Genomic DNA, 15,635 nt, shown 5'->3' on the forward strand with positions numbered 1-15,635 from the left:
GTAATAGATTTCCACACACGTGGTGGCCTAAAACAACACAAAGCTCTCCTCTCACAGTTTGAGGGGCCAGAAGTCTGAAATCGACTCCAGTCAGCTGAAATCAAGATGTTGGCAGGGCTGTGCTCCCTCCTGAGGCTCGGACCAGAAAATCCATTTCTTTGCCTTTTTCGGCTTCTAATTGACCACCTGTAGTCCTAGGCCTGCGGCCCCTTCCCCACCATCAGAGCCCATCACTGGAGTGATGTGCTCCCACCTGCCCTCCACCTTCTCCTCAGTCATTTAACATCCCTCTCCCTCCCTCTTACGAGCACACTCCCATGGAGCTCAGAGCCCAACCAGGTAGCCCAGGACAATCTCTCCATCTCAAGGTCTTCAATTTAATCCCATCAGCAAAGCACCTTTTGCCCGCGAAGGTAACGTGCAAATTCCAGAGATCCGGACATACATCTCTCTGGGGGCCACTTTCCAGGCTACCACAGGGCACCTCTGTCTGCCTGGTTTCCTGGAGAAAATCTTCCTCTCACTTATCCGCTAAGTTACGGACATGAGACGAGAAAAGAGGGCAAAAATGTTTTCCAAATATCAAAACAGAGAAATGTTGTGTATTTTTGCTTCTGTCCCTTCACAGAGTTACCTTGCCCATTGTTCCACATATTAAACCATCCAGTTTGTATTCAGAGAACCCCAAGAGCATCCCGTTGCTTTCCGCGCCTGGGCACAGCTCCTGTTCCATTACAATCAGGGTTACGAGAAATCATCCTCTGTTACACAGAAACTCCATTTCCAACCAAAACTGGACCTCAGAACTACACATATCCACGTGCCTGTTACCACAACCCAGATCAGGCATGGAGAAGGAAAAGAGCTTTGCTAGAACTCACCAAACCTCTTGTAACCGAAGGACTGCACCTCCTCCTCTTCTGCAAAGTCGTCTGTGGGAGAAGAAAAGACACAGGGTTAACCCTGGGAAGGCCGAGAAACATGCGGTGGGTGAGGGATCCCACGGCTTCGATCTCCATCCTCTCTACCTTCCCCTCGCCGCACGCTTGTCCTTCTGCTCCTGGAGCATGCCACGCTTTCTGAGAAAGACCACAGGGTCCCCACACTGGCTGTTCCCTCTGGCTGGAATGCTCTTCCTCCTGTTTTGAGGAGACTCCTTCTAATTCAGGTCTTGGCTGAAGTGTGACATCTCTGGGATGCCTTTCTGGACCACAACCTGGCCATCCCTGTCATACCACCCTGTTTTAATATTATTCTCTGATACCATCATTGAGTGTGTATGTTTGTGTGTGTGTGTGTGTGTGGTGTTATCATGCATTCTGTGAGCACACACCTTTTTTGTTTTGTTTCATGAACAAATCCCCCATGCCTGCCACAAAGCAGGGGCGAAATAAACTTTGTTGAACGATGACTGGATAACCAGCTGTCCAGAGGGTTACATTATCGTCACAGAACTGAGTGAGCCTAAAGACCTCCCTCTCAGATGCCAGGATCCGGGGTCACGTCTAAATGTGGCATCTCAGGAGCCCAGCATGGCTTCTGCAGTGACAACGGAATCTTTCCCCACTTCCTTGCCATTGGATAACTGGGACCTACAGATGGTTTCCCAGTAAATACATTTCAAAACACAACCTTGTTCTGGGAATTCCTAAATGAAGGCCCCTCTGGAAACAAAAGTAATAGGTCAGCAAAGCTTTCTACCAAAAGGTCGGAATCGACCACCCCCCCCAACCCCCACCAAGACAAAGGCAATGTGATTCCTTATCACAATGATAAGAAACCCATTTTACAGTTCTTCCAAGGGTGGGTCTGGTGATTTCTCAGGCAACTTCTGAAAACAAGTAGAGGTGTCAAGGTGAGGACTTTCCAGGGAACCCAAATCAACTTCTCCTGAGCCGGTCACCATGACACGCCAGCACTCAGCTCTCCCCCTGCAAGTGGTTCAGTTCAAAAGCACTTATTTGGACCAGAGACCACCAAGCAGAGGGGCTTCAGAAATGAAGTGACTCTTAATCTCACAAAACAAACTGAGGGTTGCTGGGGGGAGGGGGTTTGGGAGAAGGGGGTGGGATTATGGACATTGGGGAGGGTATGTGCTTTGGTGAGTGCTGTGAAGTGTGTAAACCTGGTGATTCATAGACCTGTACCCCTGGGGATAAAAATATGTTTATAAAAAAATAAAAAATTTAATAAAAATAAATAAATAAATGCAAAAAAAAAAAAAAGAAGTGAAACCCGGTTCCTTCCCTCAAGAAGCTGACAGGCTTTCAAGGGGGGAAATAAAGCCTCTGTGATCCTCTTTTTCAGACCCCAAATGGGATGCAGGACGTGGATCTATCTGAACCTTCAAATGTCGTGAGAAAACCCAAGACGTAGGACATCGACAACGCAATGCAGTGGGCCTTGGGGCACTACTGTGTAATGAGGTGCTCTGAAAACCCAAGGGAGAGAGCAACTGCTTCCAGCAGAGACAGGAGAAGTATGATAGCTCTGTATTTTATCATTGTTTCCTTACTCGGAGAACAGGGAAGAGATCTTGCTGGGAATCTAAAAGGCCAGGTCTTCATAATTAAAGCAGTCTCCTTATGTCAAAGATTAATGCTTTAGTTCTTTCTACATGTTAGAACATGCTTACCACCCAGAGAACAGCACCTTTCTCAGTCACTCAGTGACTGGTTATTTCTACAAATACACGTTAAGCTCCTCTGGGCCAGCTTTACTAAGTAATCCCATCATATTAATGGCTGAGTAGCTTGGTCTAGTCTCAATTAATGAGAAACCCTTATCTGCTGCTTCTGCTTAGAAATCCATGCATTTATTATTCACTCATTCAATAAACAACATGCTTGGATCCTAGTGGAGTGGATAAGACAGGAGCACAGGGAATGGTACCACCCAGACGTCAGCCTCCCCTGCCAGCTCCAGCCTCCCCTCCATCCTGTCCCATCTGCAGAAGGATCTACTCACACACAGATGTTGCGAACCAAGGAGGCATCACTGAGGATGTCACAGTGGAAACAAAAGAGTGATTTATGCTGTACCCCTCACAGCAAATAGCTTAAAATTTCCCATTAGACATTTCTATTCTCCCCCGGCCAAAGCTTCTTTCCAGCAGACCTACCATTAGTTTGTTTGTTTGTTTTCTTTTTCCTCTCTGATCTTTTTCCCATGCAGCATTTAGTCTGACTGACTCCTGTCTCCTTCCTGAAATTTCCCTGGGAACTTCAAATGTCTCATACTTTTGTTATTAAAGCAATTCAGCTCTGTCTCCAAATTAACATACTCAAACTCATTCAGGGGTTCAAGAAAACAAAGTCCTTCCAGGTGACCCCTAATAAGACTCAAGGATCTCCTGGTTCTTGTCTTAAGCCTCATCCCAAAAGGGATCAGGAATTCTTACAGCAGCTACTAAAAGAATACAAAGTTTTGTCTCAACCAACTCTACAACTAGAAAATCATGAGCTCTGAGGAGTATACGTCGAGTACCACAGATCACATCTCACTTGGATGATCAGGTAAGTTCTCACAGAGAAGCATCTTAAGTGAGTCTTCTTAATGTTTTCCCTTTGGAGGGACAGAGAGAATTTGGGAAACACGGCATACTATACCCCTTTTTTGGCAATTCATCGTGGTTTTTGAACTATTAGAGATCTGAGAAGGGCTAATAGAAAGAGAAAAAAACTTGTTTAATTTTGTTTCACTCCACGTTTTCAACAGCTGACCTTAGAATCCTTTTCTCATATCCTTAAAGCCTGGGTGAAGTCGGTCAGGTAATACTTACCCACAGTTCGTTAGGGCCCCCAGGGCCCACGGCCACGTTTTCCCAGCTGTGCAGCCAACAAACAAACCATTCATGCTGGTGACGGAGCCAGAGAAAGAGAAAGAGGCCAGAGCCGATGGCTCTGTGGCTGTGTGGACAACCCACATCAGGCTACACAAGCCCCAGGAGAGAAGATGAGAGGTCAAGTGTTCCTAACTACGGAACATTTTAGAGGGCAGAACACTACAATGGGGCCCACAGTGGCAGACAGATGGTTTGAGGATGACAAATAAGGCTGACATGGTGTGCAGTGTTTTATTCTGTTCTCAAAACCTTTCCTCACACCCTAGAGGCCCAAGCTAAGTGCATCCCAGACTGTCTTTACAGGATGGAGGGCCTGTGGATGTGAAAATCTCAGTGAGTTAAGTGAAGACGTTCAGTCGGTTTGAGGACTGAGTATGTGATGCCCTACAGTTAGAATTTACCTCTTCTTCCCATACACTCCCTTTGCATCCATCTGACAGTACTTTCCTTCATCTGCCCCATATTCCAGTTCTGGTTTTCATGCCACCAGACAGAAAACAGGAAACTTGCCATGTTGTACCCTCAGCAGCTAGTATATTTGTAGCATGTTACAGATACCCAGTAGTTGTTGAGAATTAAGTAGATTAGAGTTATACTTGCGTCTATCTCTACTACCAGCTAATGAATTCCTGAAGGAAAGAGCTTAAATCTTTTTCTTTTTGAATATCCACTATGTTTGTGGAAAATGAGAGAACTAATAATTAGTTAATACCTCCTATATATGAGGTACTTCCCCTTCATGATGCTTCTGTTTTACAGATGAGAAAACTGAGCCTCGAGGCAGGTACATAACTTGACTCCAGGTCTCACAACTTATGAGTAGACAGACCAAGACTAAGACCCAGATCTGGGGAGCCCTTGAGTTCCACACCGTGATAGTCACTGACCTCAGAGACCCAAGAAACCGACCCCTGTGCTAGCAGCAGCAAAGCTAAGATGCAATGCTTTCCACCACAGAATCCTGAAAAGGCTAAGGAATCTGGAGCACAGGTCACTCTTGAAGGAGAATCAAGGCAAGACTAAAATAGGAGGATGGGATGAACATATATGAAAGAAGCAGCTGACTATAACCAGAAAGATAACAGATGTTGGCAAGGATGTGCAGAAATCAGAAACCTCCTACGCTATGGTGACAATGCTAAATGGTGCCGTCACTTTGGAACACGGTCCGACTGTTCTTCAAAAGGTGAAGCAAAGAGACACTGTATGATGCAGCCATTCTGCTCAAGGCATACACCCAAGAGACACGACAACCCAAGAGACACAACAATGTCTACACAAAACCTTGCACACAAACGTCCGTAGCGGTTATTAGTCGTAACAGAGAAAAGTGGAAACAACCTGAATGTCCACGAAACGATGAAGGGATAAATTAGCATAGAGATAAACAATGGAGTATGACTGAGCTATAAAAAGGAAGGAAACACTGACACACACCACAACGTGGATGGCTTTGTGAAAACATCATGCAAAGTGGAAGAAGCCAGTCATGACAGACTGCATAGTGTACAACTCCATTTCTATGAAATGAAATGTCTACACGAGACAAATTCATGGAGTTGGAAAGCAGCTCAAAGGCTGCCCAGGGCTGGAGGTTTTAGGGTGAAAATGGGGAGTGAATGCTAATGGGTATGGGATTTCTTTTGGGGGTGACAGAAATATTCTAAAATTTATTGTAATGATGGTTTCAAAGCCTGTGAATATACCAAACTAAAACAAAGCAAAACAACCCTACTGACTTACACATTTTATACAGTTTGTGTGGTATGCAGGGGGAAAAAAAAAAAAAAAAAAGCAGCTGGACTTCCCAAGTCCCCCTGCCAAGCTAGGTAACTGGCCCTCCCTGACTACAGTAGAAGGTCTAAGGTTTATTATTCAGAGAAGTTAAAAACAAAAGGTCACTTGTCTCGAGGACACCAGGAACAGCTGAGATGAGGGGACTGTTGTGGAATCGGGGGAAAGGTGAAAGTTTACACACTGAATGTCCAGACACACGGTCCTCCTCTCCCACTCAGTCAGCCAGTGTGGACCCTTCAGGCCAAAGACGGGAAGGTTCTTCCTGGGAAATCTGACCAGTTAAGAGGAAAACAAACGAATGTTTCTGATTCTGGGAGGTCCCCGGTGGAACAGCCCAGCCAGTTCAGCTTAGAGTGACAGTCATAGTTCACAAATCCCACGGAAACAGAGAGGTTCTAATTAACCCTTATAATAACCTGCTCCCACAGATGAGAAGACACCACACATCTGACACAGCCTCTAACATGAAAAGACAAAGAGGAAAATAAAGAAATCAGATAAAGAAATCTGGAGGAAATACAGGTGACATGATAAAATTTTCAAGAAAAATATTCTATCATTAATATCCTTAGAGAGGTGAGAGAAGATAACGTATCCATAAAATTAGAACAGGATGCTATAACAAAGAAAGAACCACAGAGAAAAAGAAAAAGCTCTGGGAAATTAAAAGTATGATCACAAAAATAAAAACCTAATAGAAGAGCTGGCAAATAGGGTTGACATATTCTGAGAATAGGAAGAAAAAAGCAAGTAAATGGAAAAGAGCAAAGATGCGGCGCCTGGGTGGCTCAGTGGGTTAAAGCCTCTGCCTTCAGCTCCGGTCATGATCCCAGGGTCATGCTTCCTCCTCTCTGCCTGCTTCTCTGCCTACTTGTGATCTCTGTCTGTCAAATGAATAAATAAAATCTTTAAAAAAAAAAAAAAAAGGAGCAAAGACCAAAAATAATTGTTTAGAGAATCCATTTAGTGGGTCCAATATTCAAGTAACAGGTGTTTTGGGTAAAAGAATATTTCTTTGATGGTAGAGAACCATCAGAAGGAGAACTTAACAGCAATTTTCAGTACTGAAGGATAGGAGTCTTTAGAGAGAAAGGGCCTATTACTTCCCAGCACAAAGGAAAGAGATCTGTTCCAAAGCACAACACTACAACATTTCAGAACACTGAGGACAAGAAGAAAATCCTGAAAGCTTCCAGACAGGGGAAAAGGGGGGGGGGGAAAAAAAAGGTTACCTAAAGGAAAAAAAAAAGAAAAAATTTAAAAAGTGACCTCACTTCTCAACAACAAAGCTAAAGGAAAATAGATCAATGCCCTCAAAATTCTAAGGCTAAATTATTTCCTACATAGAAATCTCTCAAATGAATAAATAGGTAATATAAAGATTTCTTCAAACCCACAGATCCCTCTAAAACGTACCTCTCATGCATACTTTCCTCAAGACATTATTAGAGAATGCATTCCACTAAAATAAGGAACAAACCCAGAAAGACGTGTGTGTGTGTGTGTGTCCCCCGTATACATGCACACTATACACCCTAACCTAACCCTAACCCTGAGGAAGTCAGAAGGCTCCAAGGAAGATTTCTTCAAAAAGACGGAAATGAGAGAACATCTACTACAGGTGAACACCTGTGTAGAGATACGGGAAACTGGAAGAGATTCGGGATGGATGATGACATGTATATATCTAGGAAGCGAAGCAAACAAAATAACTCTAGAAGAAGAGAAGTTATGCAAGAAAGAAATAGGAGTCAGCAGTGAACACTAAATATTGCTTTAATTAAGACGGTGATGTGACTATATCGAGATGATGGAGAGCAACAGAAGGCGTCCATGAGGGTGTTGGGTGGAGATGAAGAGTGAAAGGACTAAATCCTTATCAGATATAAAGGGACGTCAATATATAATGCCTAAACTCAAAATAATGGTAGTAATAAGGAGGAGGAGGAGGAGGAAGAGGAGGAGGAAGAGTGCCATAAGCATGGGACTTAAAGAAAAGGCTCTGTGGCAGAAGGTCTGCAAAAAGGACTACCAGTAATTCTTTTCATCCCTCCACGTGCAAGTCCACTTCCACTCTCTTGAATCTGGGAGGGCCCTACAACTTGCTTTGGCTGATGGAATTTGCCAGAAGTGGCAATGGGTGACCTCAGGAACCGGGCCTGAGATGCCCTTCAGTTTGTGTTTTCACCCTCCTGGAAGGCAGCTACGGTGGGCAAAGTCCGACTGCCATGCAGGACTGGGGGCTCCCCCAGAAGAGAAGATCTCTGGAGGACGAGAGCCGATGACTGGAAGGAAGCCGTTCCAGCCACCCCTGCTGATGCCCAGCCGTGGGGGTGAGGCCGGCCAGCCTGGCCAACCCCTCAGGAAGCAGAGGCCAGCCCGAATTGTAGAATCTTGAGCAAATAAACAACAGTTGTTTTAAGCTGCAGGGTTTGGGGAAGGTTTGTCAGGCATTAGTAGATAACCGCAAGAAAAGTAAATGCCAAAAGAAAATGCTAAAAATGTTCTGAAGAGGCTGCCTCTCGGGACTGGAAAATGATGAAATGAAGGTGGGCCGGGCCGGCAACTGCCATTTTTCATAACAAATCTCATTCATAATAAATATTAGTCAACTCCTCGAACTATGTACATGTCTGTGATTAAAAAAAAAAAAAAAAGCAAACAAAAAACAAGGGAATGTGGGTGGAAGATAAAAGGCAGGTAGACAACAATGAAAGTGCTCGGGTCCTACAGACGCTGATGGCCAGAGAAGGTGCAGAGGACCCAGGACCACCCCGCTGCAAAGAGCCAGCGTGAGGAGTTCAACCTGCAGCAACAGAATACAAAGTCTGGACTTGCAGCCATCAATCCCTGGCACACCGCAGGTCCTGACAAAGGCCAGACTGAACAGAACGAGTTCAGACTTTTTTTAGGAGCCAGGCTGAAGGACTGGGGACAGAGGCCAGGCTGAGTTCAGAGTTCTTTCCAAGGTGGGTTCGGTGATGCTGTCCAGATTACACAGCCATCAGTGACTCTGTGCTCTTTCTACCTCAGTGAAGTCCCAGTTCTTATAAACCCATCACTGTTAGAACAAAATGGCATAGTCCCATCGGGGTGTGGGTAACATGTTTAACTGCTTCCAAACCAACTGGTGAACGTGCTCTGCTGGGAGCATTCCTGCTAGCTCTTCCCATGTGTTCCTACCACCAATACCTACTGTAGCACTGCTGGGTGGTGAGGAGAAGAGAAAGTGCCCTTGCACTCCTGGGGCCAAATGCCCCTGAGTCTACTACAGTCACCCTTCACTGGCCAGTGCTGCACGGAGAAGCTTTCATGGAGTTAGTGGTCTGGGAAACTGTGGCCTCCACAGAGTGTCACCTAGGTTGCTAAGTATTTTGGACAGCCCCTGGGACACTGCTATGGTGTTCGGGAAGACTTTTCTCCTAAAGCTAGAGTGATATACTGGTAAAGCTTGGGCTTTGGAATTCTAAGACCTGAGTTGGAACTCCGGCTCAACTCGTGACCCCAGCTGAAATCAAGAGTCGGATGCCCAACTTACTGAGCCACCCAGGTGCCCCAGTGATTGAGTTTCAAAAGACACAAAGTTCCGTCTGAAGTGAGCATCCGGGGAGGTAAACAGCAGGGAATTTTGGTTAGCAAGGGTAATATGCAGGGTGGGTTCAATATGGTCTATAGCTAACCGGCACTGAAGTATCCAGTTGATACTAAAAAAAAAAAGTGTCTTAATGAATTTGAGCTACAAAAACTGAAAACATACACTCTTTTTTTTTTAAATTTTTTATTTTTTATAAACATATATTTTTATCCCCAGGGGTACAGGTATGTGAATCGCCAGGTTTACACACTTCACAGCACTCACCAAAGCACATACCCTCCCCAATGTCCATAACCCCAAGGACATACACTCTTTAACCTTGATTTAACCCTAAGAACCAAACTGGTACTACCTGCCATGGCTTCAAAGCTTTCTAAATATAAAACCTTATGTGGCTCCTTGTATAGTTTGCTTTACCCTACTAGCAATTTTGGGCCACACTTGTTAAGTATTCTGCAAGGGAATGAGCTCAGTGCAGTGTAGTAAGATACAGAGGTTCAGGATAATTTTGATGGGGTAATTAGATCTGCCTTCCAGGCTTCTCCCCTACCCTATCCTAAATGGATAAAAGGAATTTGTAGCCATTTAAATACTTTTAGATTATTCCAAATATAACAGAAGATTTATTTCAATTACCCAGCTGCTTTTCAAATGTTATATTTTTCCACAATGGGATCACTTTTTGGTTCAGTGGTATAAGTGTTTTTTGTTGTTGTTTGCTTTTTGCTTTTAGTCAGTATTATAGACACAAACTGACCCCAATTTCTGGCACAACTTATAATTCTGATGCTTGTAAAAACAGCAGATACTTACTTGTAGGGTAAAGAGAGCTACAATACCATTTTTCTTCCTTTACAGTCCAACAAAATTGAAGTGGTTGTGTGTATTTTGTTACTTTTACCACTAAATTGGTAGTGGGGGCTAAACCAGATTTCCCCCAGGAGCCAGCTTCAACAACTTAAAAAGTAAGAAACAAATATGATACTCAAAACCTTGATCCCCACATCTACCCCTTGTGGGTAACTACAGGGAGAAGGACATGCTTCCCTTTCTTTTAGGAGGGAACCCCCTCATCCAGTCACATTGGTAGGGTGAATAATAAGAAAGTCTGGAGGAAGACTAATCACTGCCTCAAATTTTGTAAGGGCTCTGGAAGCCCTCAAATACACGGGTCATTTGTCAAGGAAAACTAATGCTGTCCATTTCTCTGGAGGCATGCAAAAATAACTGATCTTTGCTAACTCCCCCAGTAAATACATAAGTAAATACATACATACAGGCAGACAGACAAACATAAAGGACACATCTGTTTTGTTAGAAATCCCATAACTTAGGTTATCCGAACAATTATGCCAAAGCAATATAATGTAATTAATTACAAATGATAGACCAACATTAAGCTTAGGAGACAAAGTCTGAGAAAACTTCAATATTCTCTCATCTCCCATACTGAGATGTCATACTGCAAGGTTGTGCGGTGGCCCAATGCACCATTTGCCTCTTCAATTACAATTAGAATAATGCAATCTGAAATATGAACTCTCATTCAAGATAATGAATCAAGTTGCATTATCCCTCCAAAGGAAAATATCCCTGGCTGCAGGCAGGTTGCCCTCTCCTCCCATGCCCTCTGGCAACATTTATCGGAACCTCAACTAGGGCACTTTTCACATCTTACCTTAGATTACAGTTGTTTACGCATAAGCCTTACACTGCCCACAAGACTGCAAGCTCCTTGAGGACAGGTTATATATGTACTAAATATTTGAATATGTCTCAGTATTATGCTAAACAAATATTGTATATATTTAATATAAAGAATATTTGAATACATTTAAATATATTAAAGAATAAGTGAAAGCCAGTTAGGATTTGGTGGCCCAAAGAAGTAAAAAAAATACAAATACGACAGCTTAATGGGAAATCAACACTAGCAGTGAAATAGACATGATCTTATACAGTTTAAAAATATATATATATACATACCTGTCTTAATAGTTCCTTTTTTATACATATATATGAAATATAAATATATTTAAAGATTTTATTTATTTGACAGAGAGAGACACAGTAAGAGATGGAACACAGGTAAGGGGAGTGGGAGAGGGAGAAGAAGGCTTCCTGCTGAGCAGGGAGCCCAATGTGGGGCTCAATCCCAGGACCCTGGGATCCTGACCTGAGCCAAAGGCAGTCTCTTAATGACTGAGTCACCCAGGTGCCCCATCTTAATAGTTTCTTAGAGACAAATTTGTTTTATGTTTTGATTCTTTTATGTCATATTGGTACTGGATAAAACTGGACACTGCATTTGAGATACAAATTTTTAAAATATTATGTCATTATCAGTAGGCACCTGAACAAAGGTGCTCCAGGAAAATTAGTGCTCGTGAGCAAATCAAATGTATTTACAAACATTAAATCAATTTTCTACGACTATCATAAATGAGAAAAATCGTGTGATTTCACTAGAATTGCAAATTCACTATGAATATGGTCCCTGCATTTTCAGTAGGGCTGGTTTGTGTGGGGGTGGGGTGGGGGGGGTTAACATTACATTAAAATGATGACAAGAACACAAGAGAGAGCCGCTGGAGGTGGACGAACATAAACACTGTTCCTATAGAGAGCACAGCTCCCTCCTATCCCTGAGGTCAGTTTTAACACATTCATAATTTGAAAATTACTTTCCTTTCAAAACTGAGCTCTGTTCTTCATGGTATAAACTGTATCACTTGATTAACTTAAATGGTTCATAACTGGCAATTATATTACTGCCTGGAGGAAGCAGCAGGTTACAATTACACAGTATTACAAAAACTAAAATGTCCTGAATTTTCCTTACCTATTGGACACCATTCTAAAGAACTGATCTATCCTAACCTATTGAATCCTCCAAAAAACAAACTAACAAAAATGGCTTTGGGCAGATGCTGTTACTGTTCCCCCTTTGACAGATAAGGAAACCAGGCCCCTCAGGGGAGGTTAGGTAATTTGCATATGGCCACCAGGCTCTCTGGTTTCACAGTCCAGACTCCTTGTTACCACATTAGAATTCTCAGGTTCAACTCCTGGGATCACTATGTATGATGACATTCTATGAAATGTTGTATTTTAAAGTATGCATTTTGCATTATATGACAGGACTATTTTGCCTGTGAATGATAAGTTGTTATATAAGTATCTGTGAGTTTCCTAACATTTCTAGGTCTTAAGGAAGTGACTAAGGCTCAAAGAAGTGTAACTGCTTCCACGAAAGCCAAAGACAAGTTAGGCAGAATGTCAAATGTCCAATCTCTTGTGCTAGTGACTACAACCTCATGTGATACAGATTTGTAATCCCAAACCATTCAGGAAGCATAAAGGAGTCATATTTAATAAATCCCAGTCCAATAAATTTACTTAATTTTAAAAGTTCCTCCCATGTGGAAAAACACATTTCCTTTATATTCTAATGAGTACTGATTGAGTACGCATGATAAATTCAGGGATTAGTTCTCTGGCATCTTAAATTTGGGACTACTAATTTCTGTTTACATTGGCTCTCACTGCCATATAATTACCAAGGTCCCCTACGTAAGCAATCAGCAAGACCCTTTCAAGGTCCTCTATTGGTTTGGGCTCTTCAAATAACACCCGCTGACACAGAAATCAAATCACGGCTTGATTGAAAGTTACCTCCCTCAAGCTCTGTTGGTGTGGTCAGAAACTGTGTTGTCAGCAGTAAAGAATGCAATACTTTCTATGAAGAACATCTATCCTCCCCTAGCCCTTGCTCAAAATGTTTATTACTGTCTCCACTCCTACTGTTTTATTTTTATTGGTTTTTTTAACTGATCACCTACTGGTGGTTAAAGTCTGTTCTTGAAAATGGCACTTCGGACAATGTTCCATTTTCTCCTGGCAAACCTGTCAGCAGGACTGTGGTGTAGAGGCTGTTTTCAGAGCTGCTGGCTTCAGTGGGCCATTCACATTCAGTCAGTCAGTCTTAAGCAAAACCTCCTAAAGATAAACTCTCCACACCACAACGACCCTGGAATCTGCTTTATCTTTGCAGAGCTCCTGTCTAGAGAGGATCCTCTCATGGCTGGTTGAAGAGCACATCAGTTTCTTCAGACCTTTGACGCCAAATGATTACATGTCTGAGTCCAGATGATAGGACCTTCTCTGTGTTGCTACTTAGTAACTATTGGAACGCAGCACACAGTAGGTACTCAGCAAAGATGTGTTGATTGAGTGGAATGTTAGGGTTTGGCTAAGAAGAAGTCTAAGCAAGAGGGGTAACATGCGGCTTCTGGAATCAGACTGCCTGAATCACTTAAAACTGTCTGGAATACCAGTTTTGCCACTGACTTGCTGGATGCCCCTACAAGAAACTATACCTCTTTAAGCCTAAGTTTTCCCATCTGAAAAATGGAGAAAATAAGAACACTTGGCTTGGTGAGTGTTCAGTAAATGTTAGCTATTATTAGAGAGAAAAATAATAAGTGGGCATGTAGGTGGCCATCAGTCACACCTAACAAGTTGCTGGTAAGCATAAACCATGGTTCTGATCAAGCTCGTCCCTGGCATTTATCTTCCAGCTCATGACCCTGTTCTGGGCCAGAGACAGGAACTCTGGAAGCTGAGAGACCGTGAGCCTGGGCCTTCGGAATGGCAGAAGATGGAGAGGACAGAACGAGCCTGGCAGAGCTGACCCCGTGGTGGGGGTAGACTCTCTTCGTAGATGCGTATCTCTCAGGCCTAGAATGCTGTCCCCCGACCTGGCTGTCCAATTCTTCCCACTCTGATTCACCAGCTGAACTTCCAAAAGCACCACAGACACAGACACCGCCAACGGGAAGGCTGCGCTCTGCCACGGCTCTGGGCTTCCTCTCCCAGGACCCCCTCCCTGCTTCCCAACATGGGCAGACATGTGTCAGATTTGCCCCCTGAGAGACTACTCACAAGCTGTGTTCACCCCAGGCAAAATATGCTTTTCTTCTAACACAAAATTTAAGTGTCTATTTTCCCATCTGAAAACTTGGAGGGCCATTTAACTTACCTTGGCAACAGCTGCATCAACTGTCTTAAAATACTATTTTAATGAGAATAAGTGTTAATTCAGAAAATTAGGCACCTGGTTTGCTATAGCTTGAGAACTATCATCTGCCAGCTTTTCCCAGTCATACCTTATCAGTGGATGAGCTGCATGGTTAAGGAGCGGGGGGAGGGTGAGCAGGGCACAATCTTGGGAAATTGAGGAGGAGACCACAGGAAAGATCTATACTTAGCAATAATTAAGCCTCAGATTAAGAATGTTAAGCATCCCCAAACTAATGAAAACTCAAAAGTATAATTAGATTGCAAATTCACCTTCCAAAGGAAGGGTAGTCCTAGTTCCAATCAGTGAAGGGAAAAAGGCCTCATTTTGTTTCCAGTTCCTTTCATAAAACATGATGCTTTCAGTGCAGTCAGCCCTTACACAATTGTTTACATATCCCAGTTAAGGAAAAGAAATCTTAGAGACAGTGGTAAGGCAAGGAGTCTGTGAGTCCAGAAAAACAACCGGCAGTAGACTGCTTACCAGAGCATTTTTAAAGTATTATTGCCAACAGTATTTTAGAAATGTTTATATACAAGCACACAAAAATAAGCAGCTGAATACTATGTTTTGATGGCACCAACCTCCTCCCTGTGTTAAATTAGAACGGTGGTTTGGACCTCTGTGGTCCCATGTGCTGGTCGTTTTTGGCCATCTCTTAGGCAACAAGTGCTGCTGCTTTAAAACTCACCAATATTCCCAACTTTAAGAACTAGAAATGTGATTTAATATTAACACACCTAACTCTGGAGGAGTCAGATTCCTTCAAAAAGAAAGTGAATATTTATCCAAAACCATGAGATTAATGGTGCAGTCCAGCTAATTGAAAATGAAACTGGAAATTAAAACCAATTTCGTGTTTTAATCGGTTTGGAAGACTGCAAGTATTGCAGCAATGAGGCAAGTAATTTTCTTCTGGAAAATATATAATGATGTCATTATTTTGGTACTTATGATTCCAGAGATGGAGGAAGTAAGACCGAGACAAATATTTGCTGAATGCAACAGATAGGTGGCGCTGTGACTCCTGGCGGATATGGAATTACACTCCAAAAGCCAGGTTTAATACCCAGGCCATGAAACATCGGAATTAGAAAGTCAAACAGAAAGTCAAACCTTATAAAGATGTCTGACTCGTAGAGAAGCTAAATTTTTCTTTTGGCAAAGAAAAATTTCTGTAACTTCTAACATGTCCACTAATTTTCTATTTGTCTAAAAAAAGTTTTAAGTTAATACTTTAAGCATTTGCAAGGCCTGTCATTGCCCTCTATCATTTAGGGAAATTAAATTCTAATGAAATGTTGGCTTTCTTAAGTATA

General features: G+C 42.8%; 1 protein-coding gene across 1 annotated transcript in view; it reads right to left on the reverse strand.

Moving 5' to 3' along the window:
• Nucleotides 1-15,635, reverse strand: part of COLEC12 (collectin subfamily member 12) — a 190,837-nt gene that overhangs the window by 172,516 nt on the left and 2,686 nt on the right. The window contains exon 2 of the mRNA XM_032310194.1: nucleotides 882-932. Coding sequence (XP_032166085.1) covers nucleotides 882-932 — 51 coding nt within the window. The remainder of the gene's footprint in view (nucleotides 1-881; nucleotides 933-15,635) is intronic.

Source organism: Mustela erminea, chromosome 13 (genome assembly GCF_009829155.1).
Source record: "Mustela erminea isolate mMusErm1 chromosome 13, mMusErm1.Pri, whole genome shotgun sequence".
Classification (NCBI taxonomy): Eukaryota; Metazoa; Chordata; class Mammalia; order Carnivora; family Mustelidae; genus Mustela; species Mustela erminea.